The 19,621-nt window shown below is 39.2% G+C and overlaps 1 protein-coding gene across 3 annotated transcripts in view; it reads right to left on the bottom strand.

The window, feature by feature from the left end:
* Positions 1-19,621, bottom strand: part of LOC140458182 (receptor-type tyrosine-protein phosphatase zeta-like) — a 254,311-nt gene that overhangs the window by 121,206 nt on the left and 113,484 nt on the right. For all 3 annotated transcript variants that reach the window (XM_072552397.1, XM_072552395.1, XM_072552398.1), the window contains exons 3-4: positions 684-863; positions 270-418 (exon numbers count right to left, since the gene is read on the bottom strand). In XM_072552397.1, the coding sequence (XP_072408498.1) occupies positions 270-418; positions 684-863 (329 nt within the window). The remainder of the gene's footprint in view (positions 1-269; positions 419-683; positions 864-19,621) is intronic.

Here is a 19,621-nt window from a genome sequence, read left to right as displayed (position 1 = left end):
ATCCACAGTTCTTTGTTTTATTTTTTATGTCTTATTTTACTTATGTTCATACACTACGATAACACTCAATTTAAAGTTTCCTTCTTTCTTTCAATAAATTGTAACATTGAAATGCAATGTGGGTGTGCTGATTTTCAAGCTTCAGGTAGAGTCTAGAGCAGTTTTCTTCAGAAAATCGACGCAGGTACCTTTTGTATATTAAATACATAAATTTAGAAAATATATATATACATATATTAGATCAAATGTTAAAAATAAAAGCAAATCACCTCCAATGGAAATTTTTGTCCATCTATGGTATGTTCTGATCCTTCTGTTGCATTACACTTGCCCCAGTGGAACATTATCTTGCCTGCTTTGTATCTGGACTTCATGCCACCACCACTTATGTAATATTCATCTGTCAAATTCATTTCCACTGAAGATGAAGAATAAAAGGTGTTTGACATTAGTTATCCTGTTGCAAATACATCGGGTGAGTTATTAAAACAGGGAAATATGCTTGTAGAATCAATTTCAGCAATAAGGCATCCCAAGTAAATGGTTGGGGGGGGGGGGGGGGGGGGGTGAAAAACAGTAAAGGTAACTTTATTCTCATTCAACTGTAACAGATCAGTCCCAAATACAGGGAAAAGTATCTTGAAATGTAGCTGTGATATTTTAAATGGAAATAAGGCAAATACCTGTTTTCCCATTGTTGTGAATGACTGTATTTCCACTGGATTCACGTTCCCAGCCCTCAAACAGCAACTTTCGAAAATTCATGTTGACTTGAGTAAAACCATCATCTATATTGATGGGGGATTGTTTAGGACCAGAGCAAATTGGATATTTCTTCACCCAGTTCTTCTGATTTAACTGACCTGAAAAGCATCGAAATATCAACACATTGCTGAACAATTTTGATAAAGCTGGTGTAAAATACTGCATTGTAATTTCAAGCATTGACCCTGTTTTATGAAGGATCTAAAACATTACCTAGTTACAGCAAGATAATTCACAATAAATGTAGATAGTATTAACAGCTAACTAATAAGGGTATAATACAATCAAATACTGGATTAGTGGTGCTGGAAGAGCACAGCAGTTCAGGCAGCATCCAACGAGCAGCGAAATCAACGTTCGGGCAAAAGCCCTTCATCAGGAATAAAGGCAGTGAGCCTGAAGCATGGAGAGATAAGCTAGAGGAGGGTGGGGGTGGGGAGAGAGTAGCATAGAGTACAATGGGTGAGTGGGGGAGGAGATGAAGGTGATAGGTCAAAGAGGAGAGGGTGGAGTGGATAGGTGGAAAAGAAGATAGGCAGGTTCGACAAGTCAAGGAGGCAGTAACTGAGCTGGAAGTTTGAAACTAGGATGAGGTGGGGGAAGGGGAAATGAGGAAGCTGTTGAAGTCCACATTGATGCCCTGGGGTTGAAGTGTTCCGAGGCGGAAGATGAGGCGTTCTTCCTCCAGGCGTCTGGTGGTGAGGGAGCGGCGGTGAAGGAGGCCCAGGACCTCCATGTCCTCGGCAGAGTGGGAGGGGGAGTTGAAATGTTGGGCCACGGGGCGGTTTGGTTGATTGGTGCGGGTGTCTCGGAGATGTTCCCTAAAGCGCTCTGCTAGGAGGCGCCCAGTCTCCCCAATGTAGAGGAGACCGCATCGGGAGCAACGGATACAATAAATGATATTGGTGGATGTGCAGGTGAAACTTTGATGGATGTGGAAGGCTCCTTTAGGGCCTTGGATAGAGGTGAGGGAGGAGGTGTGGGCACAATCTAATTACTTCAGGTCTCAGATACTTATCCATGACTTAGAATCAGAACAAGCACCCCAAACATTGTTTCCTTTAAGTAATCTTGAAATTAAGGTCATCAAACTCAGAAGAAGTGAAAATTGGTTTAGACACTTCTTTACAACCCACTAGACATTACTTTCTATTGATAAACTGCTAGGTGGGTGGGCTAGATTAAAATGACCTCTGCTCATAGATGATTGGTGTCTTTGATGCCAAGTGTTGCATTATAACACTGTACGTGTTTCCTCAATCTGTGAGGAAAAGCTGGCTAAGTCTGGAGTGTGAATGAGGCCGACTACCACTGCATATAACTACACCAGCAGTGGAAATTTTAGATCAATGGTAAGACGAAAGAGTTAAACAATATTTTTAAAATCATTCACAAGATATGGAAATCACTGGCAAGGTCAGCATTTACTGTCCATCCCTAATTGCCGTCGAGATAGTGGTGATGAGCCACATTCCTGAACCACCATGGTCCATTCGGTGTAAGGAAAGACACACACAGCGCTGGTTGGGACAGAGTGTGTCTTTAGTTTTACATATCTCAAACCTGGCAAATCCAGATTCAGTCTAGCAGCACCCGTTAGCATGGTTATGTTTATAGGGCCAGACTCTGCCAGAGCTTGAAAGGAAGACAGATAGAGAAACACTAGAATCTATTCTGAAACAGGAACAATGCATTAGTCACATCTTAAGGCTAGTTATTAGGTCGGATTTGCTCGGTTTTTTTTTCTGGGGACATAGATGAAACACATGGGTATGTCAGTACACTGACCTTGGTTGGAGGTGGCATAAAGATGCACAACACCATTTGGCAATGAATGTTGGAAAAAAAATTGTAACATGCCTTTACACAACTGAGTGAGATTACTGAGGTAAAAACAATGACTGCAGATGCTGGAAAGCAAATACTGGATTAGTGGTGCTGGAAGAGCACAGCAGTTCAGGCAGCATCCAACAAGCAGCGAAATCAACGTTTCGGGCAAGGCTTTTGCCCGAAACGTCGATTTCGCTGCTCGTTGGATGCTGCCTGAACTGCTGTGCTCTTCCAGCACCACTAATCCAGTCTGAGTGAGATTACTATCAGATGCTCAGTGAAATGCTGTTCAGGTGCAGTATACAAAGCTAGAACTGTCACAATAAATTGTTAGATCATTCTGGAACAAAAATTAGTTGGTTAACCAAATTGGATTGCCCATGACCCAACTGAAATAGTTTACTGTTTCTTTCTAAATTGTAGGGTGGGTGGTGTGTGGAGAGATTTATAGTTATCTGAAATACAAAACTAATGTCTCATGGTTGGGTACCTATTTATATGTAAGTTGTTATTAAGTCCAGTACAAGGAGTGCACACCATAAATAACTACTTTCAATATCTTGAATATGAGAGCCAAGACTAGCTTTTCTGCTGTTCAAATTCTGGCACTTCAAAAGACAAATTAAAAAATGGATTGCTATATAGTTTCCATCACTTAGGCCCTAAGATTCAAGATCAGCATAAAACATATCAAGAGTAGTTTATGTTTGGATTTCTTTTCCATAAACATCAATTGATGCTAGATCAACTGTTTATTTTAAAACAGACTGATAGATATTTATAACCCAAATAGAGTCCTTTTAGTAATTAGTCATAGTGTACTTGGATGTAGAGTACTTCATATCCATGGCATCACCATGTAAACCATTTCCCATACTATATAAGATGGCAACCACACTGAAACCTGATTTTGTGATCTTTTCCTCAGATTACCAGTCATGAAAGGTTAAGGAATACTGACAGAAAGTGACAGATTTGTAAAACAGCACAACAATAAGGATTGTCAAGAGGAAAATGTCAAATGCTGCAAATCTAAAATAAACAGAAAATGCAGGTAATGCACAACAGCTCACTCTGCGTTGGAATAAGAGAGAGGAGTCAACAGGTCAAACGTAAACTTTTAACAAGTTTGGCATTTCCAATTTTATTTCACAAGTTCCTGGCTGCATTGCCTTGAATATACTCAGAGGAACCTCGATTATCCAAACGAGATGGGCGGGCACTACTTTGTTCAGATGATCGACTATTCGGTTAGTCGATTAAATCCTTTCCTCTGGGGTCTTGGGGTTTTTAAAGTCTGCTCCCCATTCAGGAGACGAGGCAGCAGCACACAGTGCGCGAAACCCAGCCTGACTCCATCCAACACTGCCCCCCACCCCGGCCCACCCCTGTCCAATACCGCCCCCACCCCATCCAACACCGCCCCAAACCCCATCCAACACCCATGTCTAATACCGTCCCCCTGGCCATCCACAAGCCTGTCCAAATTCACCCCCCACCCCGTGGCCCCCCAGTCCGTCCCCGCCCCCTCTCTAAACACCAACAACAAGACTGTTGCCAGGGGTAAGTCTCCAAATAGCAAACACACACACACCTTTTTACTGCAACTTTTTGACAGGTTCCACATTTGCCCTATACAGGACAATATTGGAGAGATTACCTGGCGAAAGGGGGGTTGGGATTTAGGGTACACCCCTGTGTAGAACTCCAGTGAAAGTGTGGGGAGAGAGACAGAGGGCAGGAGGTCAGTCATTTGGAGACGGTGCCTGTTTAATCACTGTAAACAAAAGACACAATCAGTGTTGGAAACACGTCTTTGATGTAATGTTTCTATCAGGACCTTGAGATTTCCTTTGGATAATCTGATATTTGGGTAATAGGTATTTGGATAATCAAGGTTCCTCTGTATTGCAGTGTGCTTGGAACAGAATCAAATTCCAGACATTCATCAAGGCCATAGTAGCAATCTATTTCAAATAGAAGATTTAATTGTCGCTTTTTTAAAAAGTTTATCCTTGACCTGGCATGAAAACCTATAGGTAAATCAAATTCTATGCAGAGGTAGCATCCAAACAAATGATTAGTTACTTGTATTTACAGACAGTTCCTGCTGGGAAATGATCAATACAGGTACTTGTGTCGTCTCACATATGTGTGAGCAAACTGTTTAAGAACAACAAACTATTTGATATGCCAACTTAGGCTGTGTTCAGAAAACAAGACAGATCAAACCTGTTCAGCAATCAAACAAATTATAGGCTAGTAGCAGTTCATGTTTATTTTTCTACCGACAGGGTAGAATTGAACTTTTTTTTAAAAACCTGTTTAGCTGTGAAGATTGAGGTTTAGTCAAAGAATCTTGCTAGAAAGATATATACTCTGGTTCCCTTGTTTTAGAAGGTAACTGGAGTAAACATATCTCAGCAATAAAACCTCATTCCTTTAATTCATTTACTTTAATCACTTAATTTCATTCAGGAAAAACCCGTTGAGCAGAAATTGCCCATGGTACACACTTCCATGACAGCTATAAGAACTTTCTGAAACAATTCAACAAGAATCCTGACTCCTATTATTTTGGCCCGAGAAAATATGCAATAATTACAATTGGAGAAGAGTTGTGATTTAAGAATTTTAAGCTAAAGTTACATGGTTTGTTATAGAGATTTTCTTTTACTTGTAGCAAGAGATTAGCATAGAGTGGGTGCCTGTGCTATTACCCATGGGCAGGTTGTACGCTGTCACTAAGTGCAGACAGTATGCAAGTTCCTAGAATTTAAGGGTTTGCTTGTAGATACGCTTCTAGTGGCAAGAATGTAAAAGAGTCAGAGAAATGTACAGCATGGAAACAGACCCTTGGTCGAACTCGTCCATGCTGACCAGCTATCCTAAATTAATCTACTCCCATTTGCCAGCACTTGGCTCATATCCCTCAAAACCCTTCCTATTCAAATACCCATCCAGATGCCTTTTAAATGTTGTAATTGTACTAGCCTCCACCACTTCCTCTGGCAGCTCATTCCACATATGCACCACCTTCTGCATGAAAAAGTTGCCCCTTTGATCCCTTTTAAATCTTTCCCCTCTCACCCTAAACCTATGTCCTCTAGTTCTGGACTCCCCCAACTCAGGGAAAAGACCTTGTCTATTTACACTCTCCATGCCCCTTATGATTTTATAAACCCTAATAAGGTCACCCCTCAGCCTCCAACACTCCAAGAAAACACCCTCAGCCTGTTCATTCTCTCCCTACAGCTCAAACCCTCTAACCCTGGCAACATCCTTGAACGGGTTCAGAAAAGATATACAAGTTTCACAACACCCTCCCTTGGATGGAGCCCAGAATTGCACACAATATTCCAAAAGTGGCCTAACCAATCTCCTGTACAGCTGCAACATGACCTCCCAACTCATATACTCAATTGTCTCTACTGGAGTCATAGAGGTGTACAGCACAGAACCAGATCCTTCAGTCCAACTCGTCCACGCTGACCAGATATCCCAACCCAATCTAGTCCCAGCTGCCAGCACCCGGCCCATATCCCTCCAAACCCTTCCTATTCATATACCCATCCAGATGCCTTTTAAATGTTGCAATTGTACCAGCCTCCTCTCGTTGACAATCCCGGTAGCAACATTTTGCATACAGAGCAGCGAAGTGCAAACATGCAATAACACTCAGTTGTAGCTGGTCTCCATTTCAGGGAAAAACACAGAGAAGGTGCTTGCCGTCCATTGTGTAGATTGGAAATTAGAACAGGTTGGAGTGAGATTGACCAAAGTGGAGCAATTGCCTTCTAACTTAACTAAATATAAATCTTAACCTTATTTTTGTAATACTGCATTCATGATGAAGGAGAGAAAATGAATTAAAGTATCAAGTGTATGTTGTTCAACCATCTTGCATATTATGTAAAAAAGAACCAAGACAAATCCGTCATCCTAATAGATTGGGTTACAATAGTTAATGTCATAGCAACAAACAGATCTTCCTGTCACTAATTGTGGATTTCCAGTTACAACACGAAAATACGGAAACAAAGCAAACAAAATACAATCGAATTCCCACCCAACAATCTATATTTCTATGACAGCTCAACTGAGTTATATCATTACTCTACCACCTGGCTGTTTAAATGTTTTGTTTTTGTACTGTAACATAAATGTCAAATTGCCAGCCTGTAAAACACACACTTTATAGAGAAGAACAAGTAATCATGTTAAGCTGATCAACGCCCACAACCCAGGGGATAATTACAATAATTTTACTTTGCGTTTTATTTCAATACAAACACATAATAATATACAAAGCTATTTATGTGGCGATTTTAAAATGGGACGTGAGTCATCCATTATGTTTAAAAGGATTAAAAAAAAGAGAATCACAAAAATGATGGATTAAAATGGAATACTGCAATGAGAGACAGATTATTTGGATATTAATTTGAACAAATTACTTACTTCACACTGCTCTATTTCTACTTGTATAATAGTTAGACCCACAACTGCAACAGTGAAAATATCTTTACCATCTGGATCAGATTTCCATGTCTTTCAAAAGATTCCTCTAAAGGCAGAAGTTAGTACTGTATTAGCTCAATTTGGTTTAGAATGGTTCCCAAAGGTTCACATTTGTATTAAGGTGAATTACAACCATTCATAATAAATATTATCTATATTCACATAATATTAAAACAGAAAGGCCAAATCATGCTGTCCTGCAACTTGGCTTCAAATTGAATCTTCTCCACCCTCACCTGCAGAATCTTCCTGCAGTCCCATTTAAGAGAGATGAGGAACTTTTTTTTTCCCTCTCAGGGGGTTGAGTGTTTCTGGAAATCTCTTCCTCAAATGGCAGTGGATGTAAAATCTTGAAATGTATTTCCAGCAGAGTTGAACAGATTCTTGATTACCAAGGGAATGAGAGATTACTAGAGTTATGTAGAATGTAGAGTGAAGGTTGAAAGCAAATCACCAATGATCTTATTGAATGGTGAAGCAGGCTGGAAGGGCCAAGTGGACCATTCCTTGTACTTGCTTGAGTGTTCATCGAATCCCTAAAGGATGGAAGCAGGTCATTTGGCTGAGTCCACACTGACTCTCCAAAGACCATCCCACTCAGATCTATTCCCCCTACCCTACCACATCCCCTCACATTTCCCATGGCTAATCCACCTAGCCTGCACATCCCTGGAAACTATGGAAACTTTAGCATGACCAGTCCACCTAACCTGCACATCTTTGGACTGTGGGATGAAACCACAGCAAAACCACACAAACATGAGGAGAATGTGCACACTCCATGCTGATAGTCACCCGAGGCTAGAATGGAACTTGGGTTCTCAGTGCTGTGAGGCAGCACTGCTAACCACTGAGCAACCGTGCTGCCCCTAGCCACCGTGCTGCCCCATGTTCTTGTGTTCATCATCTCCTTCTCACAATCTTCTCAGAACTTTGCTGCATGCTTGTCATTTTTGAAAGCCTGATTCTAGTCTCAACTTATGGGCAAAGCGACACCCTCCAATTCAAAGGTAAAGCACATTGTATTGAATAAGAAGGATTGGTGTTGTAGAAATAAATGTGAACAATCACTATAATTTTATCTTTGTCTACAGATTCAGATATCTCTGTCTGAAGGAGTAAACATGTAGTTCAGTGTGTACTAGAGGTCCTCAAACAGTCTGGCAGGGATCAAAAATCAAATATATATTCAAATTTTGGAGAAATGCAAAATATAAGGCAGTAAAGGTATGGGATTTAAACCACTTGAATATTAACTGAGATAGTTTTTGTGGGAGAAAAATTTGTGAATTTGATTTAGGAAAACATCTTTTTAGGCAGTACAAAAAAAGACCAACAAGGAAAGGTGCAGTTCTGGACTGAATTTGGAAGTGAGCTTGCTCAGGAGGAAGGTGTATCAGTTGAGGAACATTTGGAGATAGTGACCCTAACTTGAATGGATTTAGGATAGGTATTAGAATAGGGTAAAGGATGGGTGAGGAATGAAAGTTCTAAATAGAAGAAAGGTTAATCTTATGAAGATGAGATATGGTTGGAGACCAGTTACTTGCAGATAAAACTGTGTCAGAACAAAGTCAGAATTCACACAAAACCAGATTAAAGTACAGCAGGTTTATTTGAAAAGCCAATTGTCAGGTGAAGTAAGAGAGAAATACAGACAGAATTTATAGGCAGAGAGATCAAAAGCCTTGAGTGGAGAGTTGAATAATAAGTCTCTGCAGGTGATCAAAAGTGTCAGACAGTGTGAGTAAAGTGTCAACAGCTGAATAACAAGTGAAGGGGTGACCTATAATCTGACTAAATGTGGCAGAGAGAGATAATTACAAAAAGTTAAAAATAAGGTGGCGCTGCAGACAAACCAAACGACTGCAATGACATGATAGGTGTAAGAGTCACATACTGAGCATCTAACCAAAGAAATAAGTAATCCAAAACTATACAAACTAATTAAGGTAGAGGGATCATAACAATTTATCAAAGTGTTGGAGTATAATGAGGAGGATTACTAAACCATCTTATAATTGCAGGTGATATGTGATTGCCCCTTAACACAAAGAAACCTGGCAGAAGTATACAAGTCCATCAGCTTCAAATTAGATGCTGAAAGCCTGAAGTGGTGGCTAAGTTGCTTTGAGAGCAGGTATGATGAGGTGGTGAGTCTAGGGGTTGTCCAATGTCAAGTTGCATGCATTAAGGAGGCCGTTACACACGAAACATTGATTTCTCCACATCCTAATGCTGCTGGCTTGCTATGTTCTTCCAGCCTCCTGCTCGTCTACCATGCACAAAGGACAAAACACCAGGTTATAGTCCAACAGGTTTAATTGGAAGCACACTAGCTTTCGGAGCGACGATCCTTCATCAGGTGAGTTTCGGAGCGTCGCTCCGAAAGCTAGTGTGCTTCCAGTTAAACCTGTTGGACTATAACCTGGTGTTGTGTGATTTTTAACTTTGTACACCCCAGTCCAACACCGGCATCTCCAAATCATGCACAAAGGAGAATGACAGTTGTGAAAATTGTGGGGGTGTAATGCAGTAGAAACAGTTTGATGATGCCTTGCATAGGCATTCAGCAAGCTGCGGCTGTCAGGTACCCTCTCTGCTTTACCTGTCAGATTTTTGTGCCACTAGTTTCTTAAAGTAGAGAAGTGGAAGTGTGATGCAAATAATGCAAGTTGTTGGGGTGGGATTATAATGTGCAAATGTAAGGAGATAAGGTAGCTGCCACTCAAAAGAGAGGTGCTGAAGTCATTCTTAAAGGCTTGGGACAATTGTCCAAGCTTTTCTGGATGTTGAGAATCTGATTCTCTTCATTCTTTCCTTATTTATTCACTTGTCTCACCACACCTGTTGCCATAGCAGTGAGGGAAAAATTCCACACATTGTGTCACACTAGACAACATACAGCAACAGCCCTTTTCAACCAAGTGGGGTCCCATTACTTAGTTGTCCATAAGAAGTCTAACACTACAGGAAGGCTTCATAGTGAAAAACCAAATAGGCTAGAAAGAGACTGGAAAATCTGAACTGTAATTTCAAAGCAGGACAGCAAGCAGAGACACAGGAGGTCTATACAGCATATCAATGCATTCCAAATAATTCTGGCCAATGGAGAGGAGTATATAACCAGTAAGGACTGACTCTAAGCTTTGACTTCTTTAAACTCAAATGTAATCTAGAAGGGGTGGTGTTAATTCGCATTAATTATAATAAAATTGATGGTTGAGAGAAAAAAAGAATTGGAGAATAGAACTCCTTTCTACCCAGCACATTCATGCACACATTTTCAAAACCAAATAAAAAATACTGCTACCTCTGTAAAGTATTGGGATGGAACCACAAACATTTTCAAAGTGCCCACATAGAATATTGTGTCCGCAACATCAACTCAGCTTGAACAATCCAAAATTAGTATCTGTGCTCTGAATATACAATCATTGGAAGAGAACAAAAGTTTACTCACTTTTGCCTTAAAAGAACCAAAGATCAAATAACTCTTGCAATAAAATATTTCATTTCTCCTAACATTTTCTCACCCTAATTGTTAAAATGAATTTTCCTGAAACAGGATGTGATTTGCTGACATTCGCTCCATCAACACCCTTCACAGCTTCAAAACTTTTACATTAAATCTGCACCTTCTGTTTCAGCCAAAGTCTCAGTATCTCAAAGCTCTTTAAGAGGTTGAAGGAACGTTTTAATCCACCTTCATGTTTGCTTCTTCATTGTGCTATCTATAGCAATTGAAGTTGGACGGAGAACCCAAAAACAATTCTACTAAGAAATAATGAATGCCATTAAAAACAAGTTAAAAATCATACAACAGCAGGTTATAGTCCAGCAGGTTTATTTGGAGGCACTAGCTTTCGGAGCGCTGCTCCTTAATCAGGTGGTTGTGAGTGCCTCCAAATAAACCTGTTGGACTATAACCTGGTGTTGTGTGACTTCTTAGCTTTTTTTAAATGACACTCATTATTTCGTAGTAGAATAGCTTTTGGGTTATCCGGCCAACTTCAATCACCAGCTCCTCCAAATCATGAAAAAGAAAGAACTGTACAAGCACTATAAAATAATTACAAATAACTTTCAGAGCTTTGATGTTACACTGAGCCAGTAATACTTGGGGACTGAATTTCTTTAAAGAAAATATAATCCATTTCATAATAAAAAGCCTTGGAAAAAACATTCATTGTTGTGGACTCAATTTCATTTCCCATTGAAAAGTATTTGCAATATTATTTTAAATTAGACCAATGAGAATTTAAAATGCATAATATTTGTTTTGCTTTGAACAATAAAGTATCATAGTTCCATTTTAATTAAATAACGTGCAATGCCCTGTTCTGGAACGTCAATAGTATTTCAGGCAGCCCTCAATGAATGTGTCAAATCTGATTAATGAATGTGCTCATGTGACCGCTTTCTTCTAGAACACAATCAAAACTCATGGATCAAATAGATTGCTTCAATTTGCAAATCAGCTTGCCTGGCACCTCAAATACTGAAGTTAAATCACCTTCAATTCAGAGTGAGCTTGTCATATGTCCAGCAAATCTTAGACTTGCGTGACAAATCAAAATTCTGCTTGATCTGCAGAGAGTACTTCCAGTTGATAATACTAGATGCTAGGAATGAAATTAGGCCTTATTATGTTTTTAGCCATCATAACCAATGCCTGTATTAATATTATCTTGGTTATTCATCGCTATAAATATGTGAATAATCTGATCATCTTAGAATGCGAGTATCAAAATGTACATCTCACAGGGCAAGGAGCAATCACTTTGTTGAATGAGTAGGCTACAGTGAATCACAAGAACTGAATCCTTAAGAGGCACAAAGCTATGGAACTGTTTTTCCAAGTGCAACCCTCCTAATTCCCATCTCATAACCTTAGACAATGCTAAAGATTACAGAAACAACAGTTCATTAAATTAGAATAAATGTATTTGAAGTGATATGAAATGGAGACTTCAGAGCTGCATCTTATAAGCATCACAACATATTTTAAATTGATCTATTCACTATGTTGAATAATTTTGTCAGATCCTGTGTTGAATATACAGTACCAGTTTTGAACGCTGGCCTTATCAAATGGCAAATAAGGAAGCTTGAAAACATTCAGAAATGAGCCCCGAAATTGCTCCAAGGTAACAAACTTACTCTGATCCAATTAAACAATGTAATATGTGATCTGTTAATGAAAATTAAAGAAAAGTGTCTGGATTCACTAGAAAACTCTTAAATCCCACCTCCTATTGCCACCAATTCCTTGCCTGACCACACAAATTTAAATGTGTGAGGGAATCAAGGATAGAAGACAACATTTCACAATTAAGGTATGAAACAAATCGACTATGGGATAGCCTAATAATCTACTTTACAAAACTCATAAATACCATGTGAATGGTAGAGAATTTAATGAACAACCAAACAACATATGATCTATGACTTTAAATTTTTATTCAATAAATTAAGGGACAGGGTACTTGCATTTTGCAATATATTGAAATTATTTGAACAATGAAATGTTCTATCGAGCAATCCTTTAATGATTTTATGCCTTATTTTGATCGTTATGAATAATGCTTACTTGTTCAATATTCCTCATGGGCAGGGTCATCATAAAATCAGAGAATTAGATAGCAGAGGTGGTCAATTAATCCATTGTGTCAGTGCTGACTCTTTGGTTGGGTTATTCAATTCATTTCACTTCCCTGCTCTTTCTCAATCTTCTCTGCCCAAATGCAGTACCAACATATAGTGCTATGATCTCCACCACAGGCAGGGGAAGGAAGCAGGTCCCAAATCCACTCTGGCTGGGACAGAAATTGAACTGCTGGTTGCTGTTGGTATCAACCTGATCCTGTCTAGCCAACTGAACCAACTGGATCCCCAAAGCTGTGGTAAGTAATGCTTTTACTTGCCCGTTGTAACCTGCAGCTATGGATAGTGATGAAAGAAGCTCCAATTCCTTTCCATCAGATGGCTGATCAGGAATCTCTCTCATTCTTACTGCCCTCCACTGGAATATGATGGATGTGTGTACTAGTTGATCCTCGATCTATTTGGTCACATTATGAACACACCTTCCTTGACCATCAAGTCCTTCTGACTCAGACTCTGAGCTGCTACTCCTTGCACAACCAGATCTCTTTTCCTATTGACCAACAATGTTTTCTGTCATTCAAGTATTTATTCAATTCTCCTTTGGAAGTTCTCACCAAATCTGGTCCTGTCTCTCCTCTAGGCAGTGCAATCTAGAACACAACAAGTTGCTGTGTTAAAAGAAGTTCCTTCATGTCACCTCTCTAGGTTATCAGCAAAAACAACAATTTATGACCTCATGTTGCTCCTGAAATACCTGTTTTATTCACAAAAATCATTCATGTTTTTGAGCACCTCTATCAAATCTCTTAAACTTCTCTGAAACTGCCTCAGCTTTACAAATTGATCCAACTAATTACAGTCTCTCATCCCTGGAAAGAAGTCTTTTTGATTATCTTTATGAGATGTTGAGTTTTTCCTAACATGTTAATGTGTGGTTCCCAGAATTTAACACACTACATGGCTAAGGCCTAAGCAGTGCTTTATGAAGGTTCCTTGCTTTTATAATCAAATTCTCTATTAATAAAATAAAATGGGGTTGCTTTGTTCTCAACATTTCCTAGTGTTAGGTGCATTAGTCAGAGGGAAATGGGTCTGGGTGGGTTTCTCTTCAGAGGGTCGGTGTGGACTGGTTGGGCCGAAGGGCCTGTTTCCACACTGTAGGGAATCTAATCTCAAAATATTTAAATCCATAGGCCTCTTCATTGCTGCATTCCCCTTTAAGGTTGTTCCATTTAGTTGATGTTGTCATGACAACATGACTTCTGGTACTTAAGAGAGAAAAATATCTCCTTCCATATTATAAATCATTCATTTCAAGAGCCAGACTAATCATTATGATCATGTTGTCCATGGTATGAAGTAACGCACATCAATTACAAAGTATTAAACTTAAACATAGCCAGTTAAACAAAGAAGACAGGAGAGCCAGTTAAGGTTAATTAGGTAAATAGTCAAAAAAGGTGGTAAATAATCAGTGGCAAAATTTAAGGAAGCAATTCAAAATTTCAACTGAAGTACCCTTCATTGGAAAACATTTCAGCAACAATCATTAATCCCTGGCGTACCAAAGGAGGCTAAGGATACATCTGAGGACTGGGATTGTTTTAGAAACCAGAAAAAGGCACCAATAAAATTGAATTAAAATCGTAAAAAAAAATAGGAGAGTAAACTAACCAGAAATATAAGACAGTAGGGACTTTCACAAGATAAAATGGAGAGGGAATAAAAAGGAAACAGGTCACATCCACTGGCTCTCCTTTACCTAACTGGCTCATTACCTCCTCAAATAATTTGAATAGATTTGTCAAGTATTGGTACCCTTGATGAAGCTGTGTTGACCCAGCCCTCCTTTACCCTGCACCTCTAAGTGCTCCTCAATTTCCTCCTTAGTAATTGACTCTAAAATCTTACCAAGACCAAGGTCAGGCTAACTAGCCTATAAGTTTCTTATCTCCTGCATCCCTCTGTTCTTAAAAAGGGGTGTTACATTCGCTATTTTCTAGCCCTCTGGGGTCCTCGCTGACTCCAGTGATACCTGAAAGATCACCACTAATGCATCTACAATCTCCTCAGTCATCTCCTTCAGAACTCTGGGTGTAGTCCATCTGAGTCTAGGTGATTTATCCACCTTCAGGCCTTTCAACAATTCCAGCACCTTCTCCTTAGTAATGGGCACTATACTCACTTCTGCCTCCTGACTGTCTTGATGTTCTGGTATGCTAGTGGTATCTTCCACTGTCTGAACCAATGGAAAGCACCTATTCAGTTCCTGTGCCATTTCATTATTCCCCATTACTACTTCTCCAGCCTTATTTTCCAGCAGTCCAATGCCCACTCTTGCCTCTCTCTTACTTTTTAGATATCTAAAAATCTCTTGAAATATTTTTTAATACTACTAGCTAGTTTACATTCATATTTCATCTTGTACCTTGTACCTAACCTTCTGGTTTCCCATTAATCTTCACAACGCTGTATACTTTGTCTTTTGTTTTTATGCAATCCTTGATTTCTCTGGTTAGCCATGGGGCTGCCTTGTCCTACTTTAGTACACTTCTTCATCCTTGAGCTGAATTTTTTGCTGTGCCTCCTGAATTACCCCAAGAAACTCCTGCCATTGTTGCTCCACAATCTTCCCTAATAAAAACTGAAAGAACTGCAGATGCTGTAAATCAGAGATGAAAATAGACACTGCTGGAAAGGCTCAGCAGGTTTGGCAGCACCTGTGGAGAGAAATCTGAGCTAAAGTTTTGGATCCAGTGACCACCTCCTTGGAAACACTCCATTTCTGAGGACGGATCACTGTATCAGAAACATTAACTCTGACTTCTTTCCACAGATGATACCAGACCTACTGAGCTTTCCCAACAATTTCTATTTTTGTCACAATCTTCTCTGTTAGGCTCCCCTTCCATTCAACTCTGGCGAGCTCCTCCCTTTTCTCAATTGTAATACCGTTGCATCTGATTCCAGCCTCTCCCTCTCAAATTGCAGGCTGAATTTTATTGTATTATGGTCACTGCCTCCTAAGGGCTCCTTTGTCTTAATCTCCAATAATTACACAACACCAAATCCTGAATTGCTTATTCCCTAATGCGCTGTACCACAAGATGCTCCAAAAAACAGCCATCTGACAGACATTCCCCAAATTCCTTTTCTTGGGATCTGCTACCAAATTATTTTCCTGGACCACCTGTACGTCAGAGATCCCCCACGATTATTGTTAATAGTGTCCTTCTTATGTGCCTTTTCTATCTCCTGATTTATTTTTTGAAATGTTAAGCTCTGATTTCTCTCCTTAGATGTTGCCAAACCTGTTGAGCGTTTCCAGCAATTTCTATTTTCATCTCTGATTTACAGCATCTGAGATTCTTTCAGTTTTTATTAGAGACATCCTGATTATCACTGGGAGGCCTATACATAACTCCAGTTAGGGTTTCTCTCCCTTGACAGCTCCTCAATTCTACCCACACGGATTCTATTCCTTCTGATCCTAATTTGCTTATTGCTATCTATTTAATTTCATTTCTTACTAACAAGGTAATCCCAGCCCCCTTTATTACCTTTTTGGTTCAGCCTTCTAATTTTGCTCCCAGCTCACATTCCCTCAGCAGCACCTCTTTCCTTTTTACCTTTATTGTTATTATCTACACTGACTATGACATCAGATCTTTCCCCTCTCACTCCACGTTCCTCTGCAACCCAGATGAGATATCCTGAACTTGGGCATCAGGCAGGCATCACAGCCCTCAGGACTCTTAAACTTGGTCACAGTATGTATCAGGACATAGTATCAAAGGAGAATTCCAAGATACATGAAACAGTATGGGAAATAGATAGCACCAAGTTAAGGGAAAGTAAGTTAATAGGCATGTCAGAGTAGGGAATAGGATAAATAAGTTTGGTGAATTACAGGCACCGATTGCCTTATGTCATGACAGGTGTCCGAGTTATTGATAATATGTACATATATATTAAAAAATACTCTTAGAATTTCAACAACAAAATAATGTCATGATTGTTGGTGAAAGTCTTTTTATTTTAAAACCTAGGTCCATCTTTTTGGAACATTGACCTAATCAAGAACATGTCAGAGAACAGGGAATTCTGGAATGTTAATGGAAGGTTGTTAATGTCATGCTGGTTTCTGATAGGCAGTGTAAATACTGAAGGATATAAGCTTGATTTTCATTTTTGAAAATTGCTTTTGGCTGAGGAAACCTAGATATATCGAATTTTTGTGTACTTCAAGGAAGATTTGACTGAGGCCAGAAGCATAATCTAATTTCTGTCCTAGAAAGAAACAAAGAATTGTCCAGGGAATACGTTACTTTGTTGGAAAGATGGTTTATGCAATTTCCAAACCAGGAGAATTTGACTTAAACTTGGTTAGCAGATAACTGAAAGCTGAAAAGGTTTGTGAGTTCTCATGTAAGAAGACTTCTTCGTTCACAAGAAAAATCCAGGAAGAATCAGTTTATTTTTCAGTGAAAGAGCACCATGTTAAATTAAGATTTGGAGTTGCTGGTGTTGGACTGGGGTGTACAAAGTTAAAAATCAACTAGGTAAAAACAATGACTACAGATGCTGGAAACCAGAGTCTAGATTAGAGTGGTGCTGGAAAAGCACAGCAGATCAGGCAGCATCCGAGGAACAGGAAAATCAACGTTTTGGGCAAAAGACCTTCATCAGGAATAGAGGCAGGGTGCCTGCAGAGTGCAGAGATGAATGCCACACAACACCAGGTTATAGTCCAACAGGTTTATTTGGAAGCACTAGCTTTCGGACCACTGCTCCTTCATCAGGTGGTTGTGAAAGAGCAGCACTCCAAAAGCTAGTGCTTCCAAATAAACCTGTTGGACTACAACCTGGTGTTGTGTGATTTTAAAAATTAAATTAAAAGATCTATAAAGGCAGATCTATTTATCTATTCATTTTGGGATTTGACTTGTCTAATAGTAACATCAGAGGGCTTGTGGAAATACAATGTTGTGGCTATAACAGAGCCTTAGCTTAAGAATGAAACAGCACGAGGTATTACAAGATGTGTAGGAAAGACAAGAAAGGAAGGAAAGGAAGAGGGTCATGTACTGAATGAAGGGAGCATTGCAGTGCTGGAGATAGAGGGATATCCCAGAGGAGGTTAAGGATACAATCCAATTAGCTAAAGCGAATGCATAAAAATAACTGTTCAGTGTAGCCTGCAGACACCAATTATTGGAAAGGATGTAGGCGAACATAAAAAAAATTTAAAATAAACTGTATAATTCTAAAGAATATACAGGAGAAGGGGGACATGGGTGTACATGTACATAAAATATTGAAGGTGGCAGAACACCTAGAGACAGTAGGAGATCCGTTATCAAAGCATGTATTAACTGAGAATTTATTTTTTTGTAAAGTAAAAGGTAAAATCACTGTAGTTCCAGAAAACCATAGGGATGACAAGTAGTGATTTATCCCAAGGATCACCGCACCTCAGGCAACAGGTGAGGTTGAGAAGGCAGGACCTTCAAGTGGCATAGGGTACAAGAGAAAGGAGCTTATATTAAACTTGTAGAGGACACTAGTTCTACCTCAAATGAAGCTATTTTGCTTACAAAAGGAAAAACATTGAGAGGAGATTTGATAGTGGAATTCAGAACGATGAAGGGTCTGGACAGATAGGATGATACAGTTTCCCTTGTACAAGGATCAGGAATGAGAGGGCACAGGTTTAAAGTAATTTGCAAAAGAGATAAAGGTGATCTGAGGAAAAAAGGAATCTCCTTACAAAATGTATGATTATATTTAGAAATTAATGTCAAGGAATATGTTGGAGACAGGAGCAAATGAAGAATTCAACAGGGAATAAAACTGATTTGAAAATGTAGAACATGCAGGGTTATGAGCAGAAGATGGGAAAATGGCACGAAAGAATCATTCAGAGAGCCGATGCAGGAGCAATGGTCCATGGTCTCCTTTTGTGCCGTAACAATTCTGTGAATTTGATTAGACATAAAAGAGGCTAAGTTGGATGGACCCGAAACAGACAGAACAAGTGATTCACCATCACCTGTTTAACGCATTCAGAAATAGGATTGCTTTACTTTTCTATATCATTTTCCAAATGGTGAGTGGCCTTGTTATTTCTCTGACCAATATGCACCATGCACTTAACACAAATAAGAAAAAAAATCAATACTGCAATGCATTATTTTACCTTCCCCACAGCTTATCTTTCCCTCTGACTGCTTCTGCAGCTCCTCAACTCTTACTCAGTTTTCATCATTCCTTTTCCTCTCGAGCTTCCTATTCTCCTCTTGTTTTTTAAACTTTCTCTTTTCATTTCTTTGGTCTTTTGCAAGCCTCATTCCTGTCCCATTGGCCAAATTACATACATATAAAAATGTACTGATCAGGCACGTAGGTACAAGAGATCATGACAAAGTGACAGTGTACATCCCATTCCTCTCCCTGCACAAAACCAGGGATTTAAACACTTACTTAATTTTGCAGTGGATGCAATAAAACAGCATATGCTGAGTGACTATTTAGATAAGGCAGTAAATTTAATCCTCAGTAATCTATAGCATTTTTCCTAAGCTAATTCAAACCATCAAATCAAAGTCTCAGATTTACTGCAATGAAACTATAATCACTATCAATAGAAACCTACAAAACCTATTTCAGCCAAAATAATGATTAATTAAAGGCAAACAGAACTTGTAAAGCTTTCTTCTCACATTTATCTGTAAACTGTGGTTAGAAATGAATGATTCCAGTTTAAAATAATCAAGAAGCAAAAATTTAACATTTGAGGGTTACATGAAACAGGAATAGTCAGAGGACAAATTGATTCACAATCTGGGCATACAAGAAACCATTTTAATAAAGTAAAATACTGCATAGGCTGGAA

This window comes from Chiloscyllium punctatum, chromosome 32, assembly GCF_047496795.1.
Source record: "Chiloscyllium punctatum isolate Juve2018m chromosome 32, sChiPun1.3, whole genome shotgun sequence".
Taxonomy (NCBI): Eukaryota; Metazoa; Chordata; class Chondrichthyes; order Orectolobiformes; family Hemiscylliidae; genus Chiloscyllium; species Chiloscyllium punctatum.
This window is presented reverse-complemented; position numbering and strand designations above follow the sequence as displayed.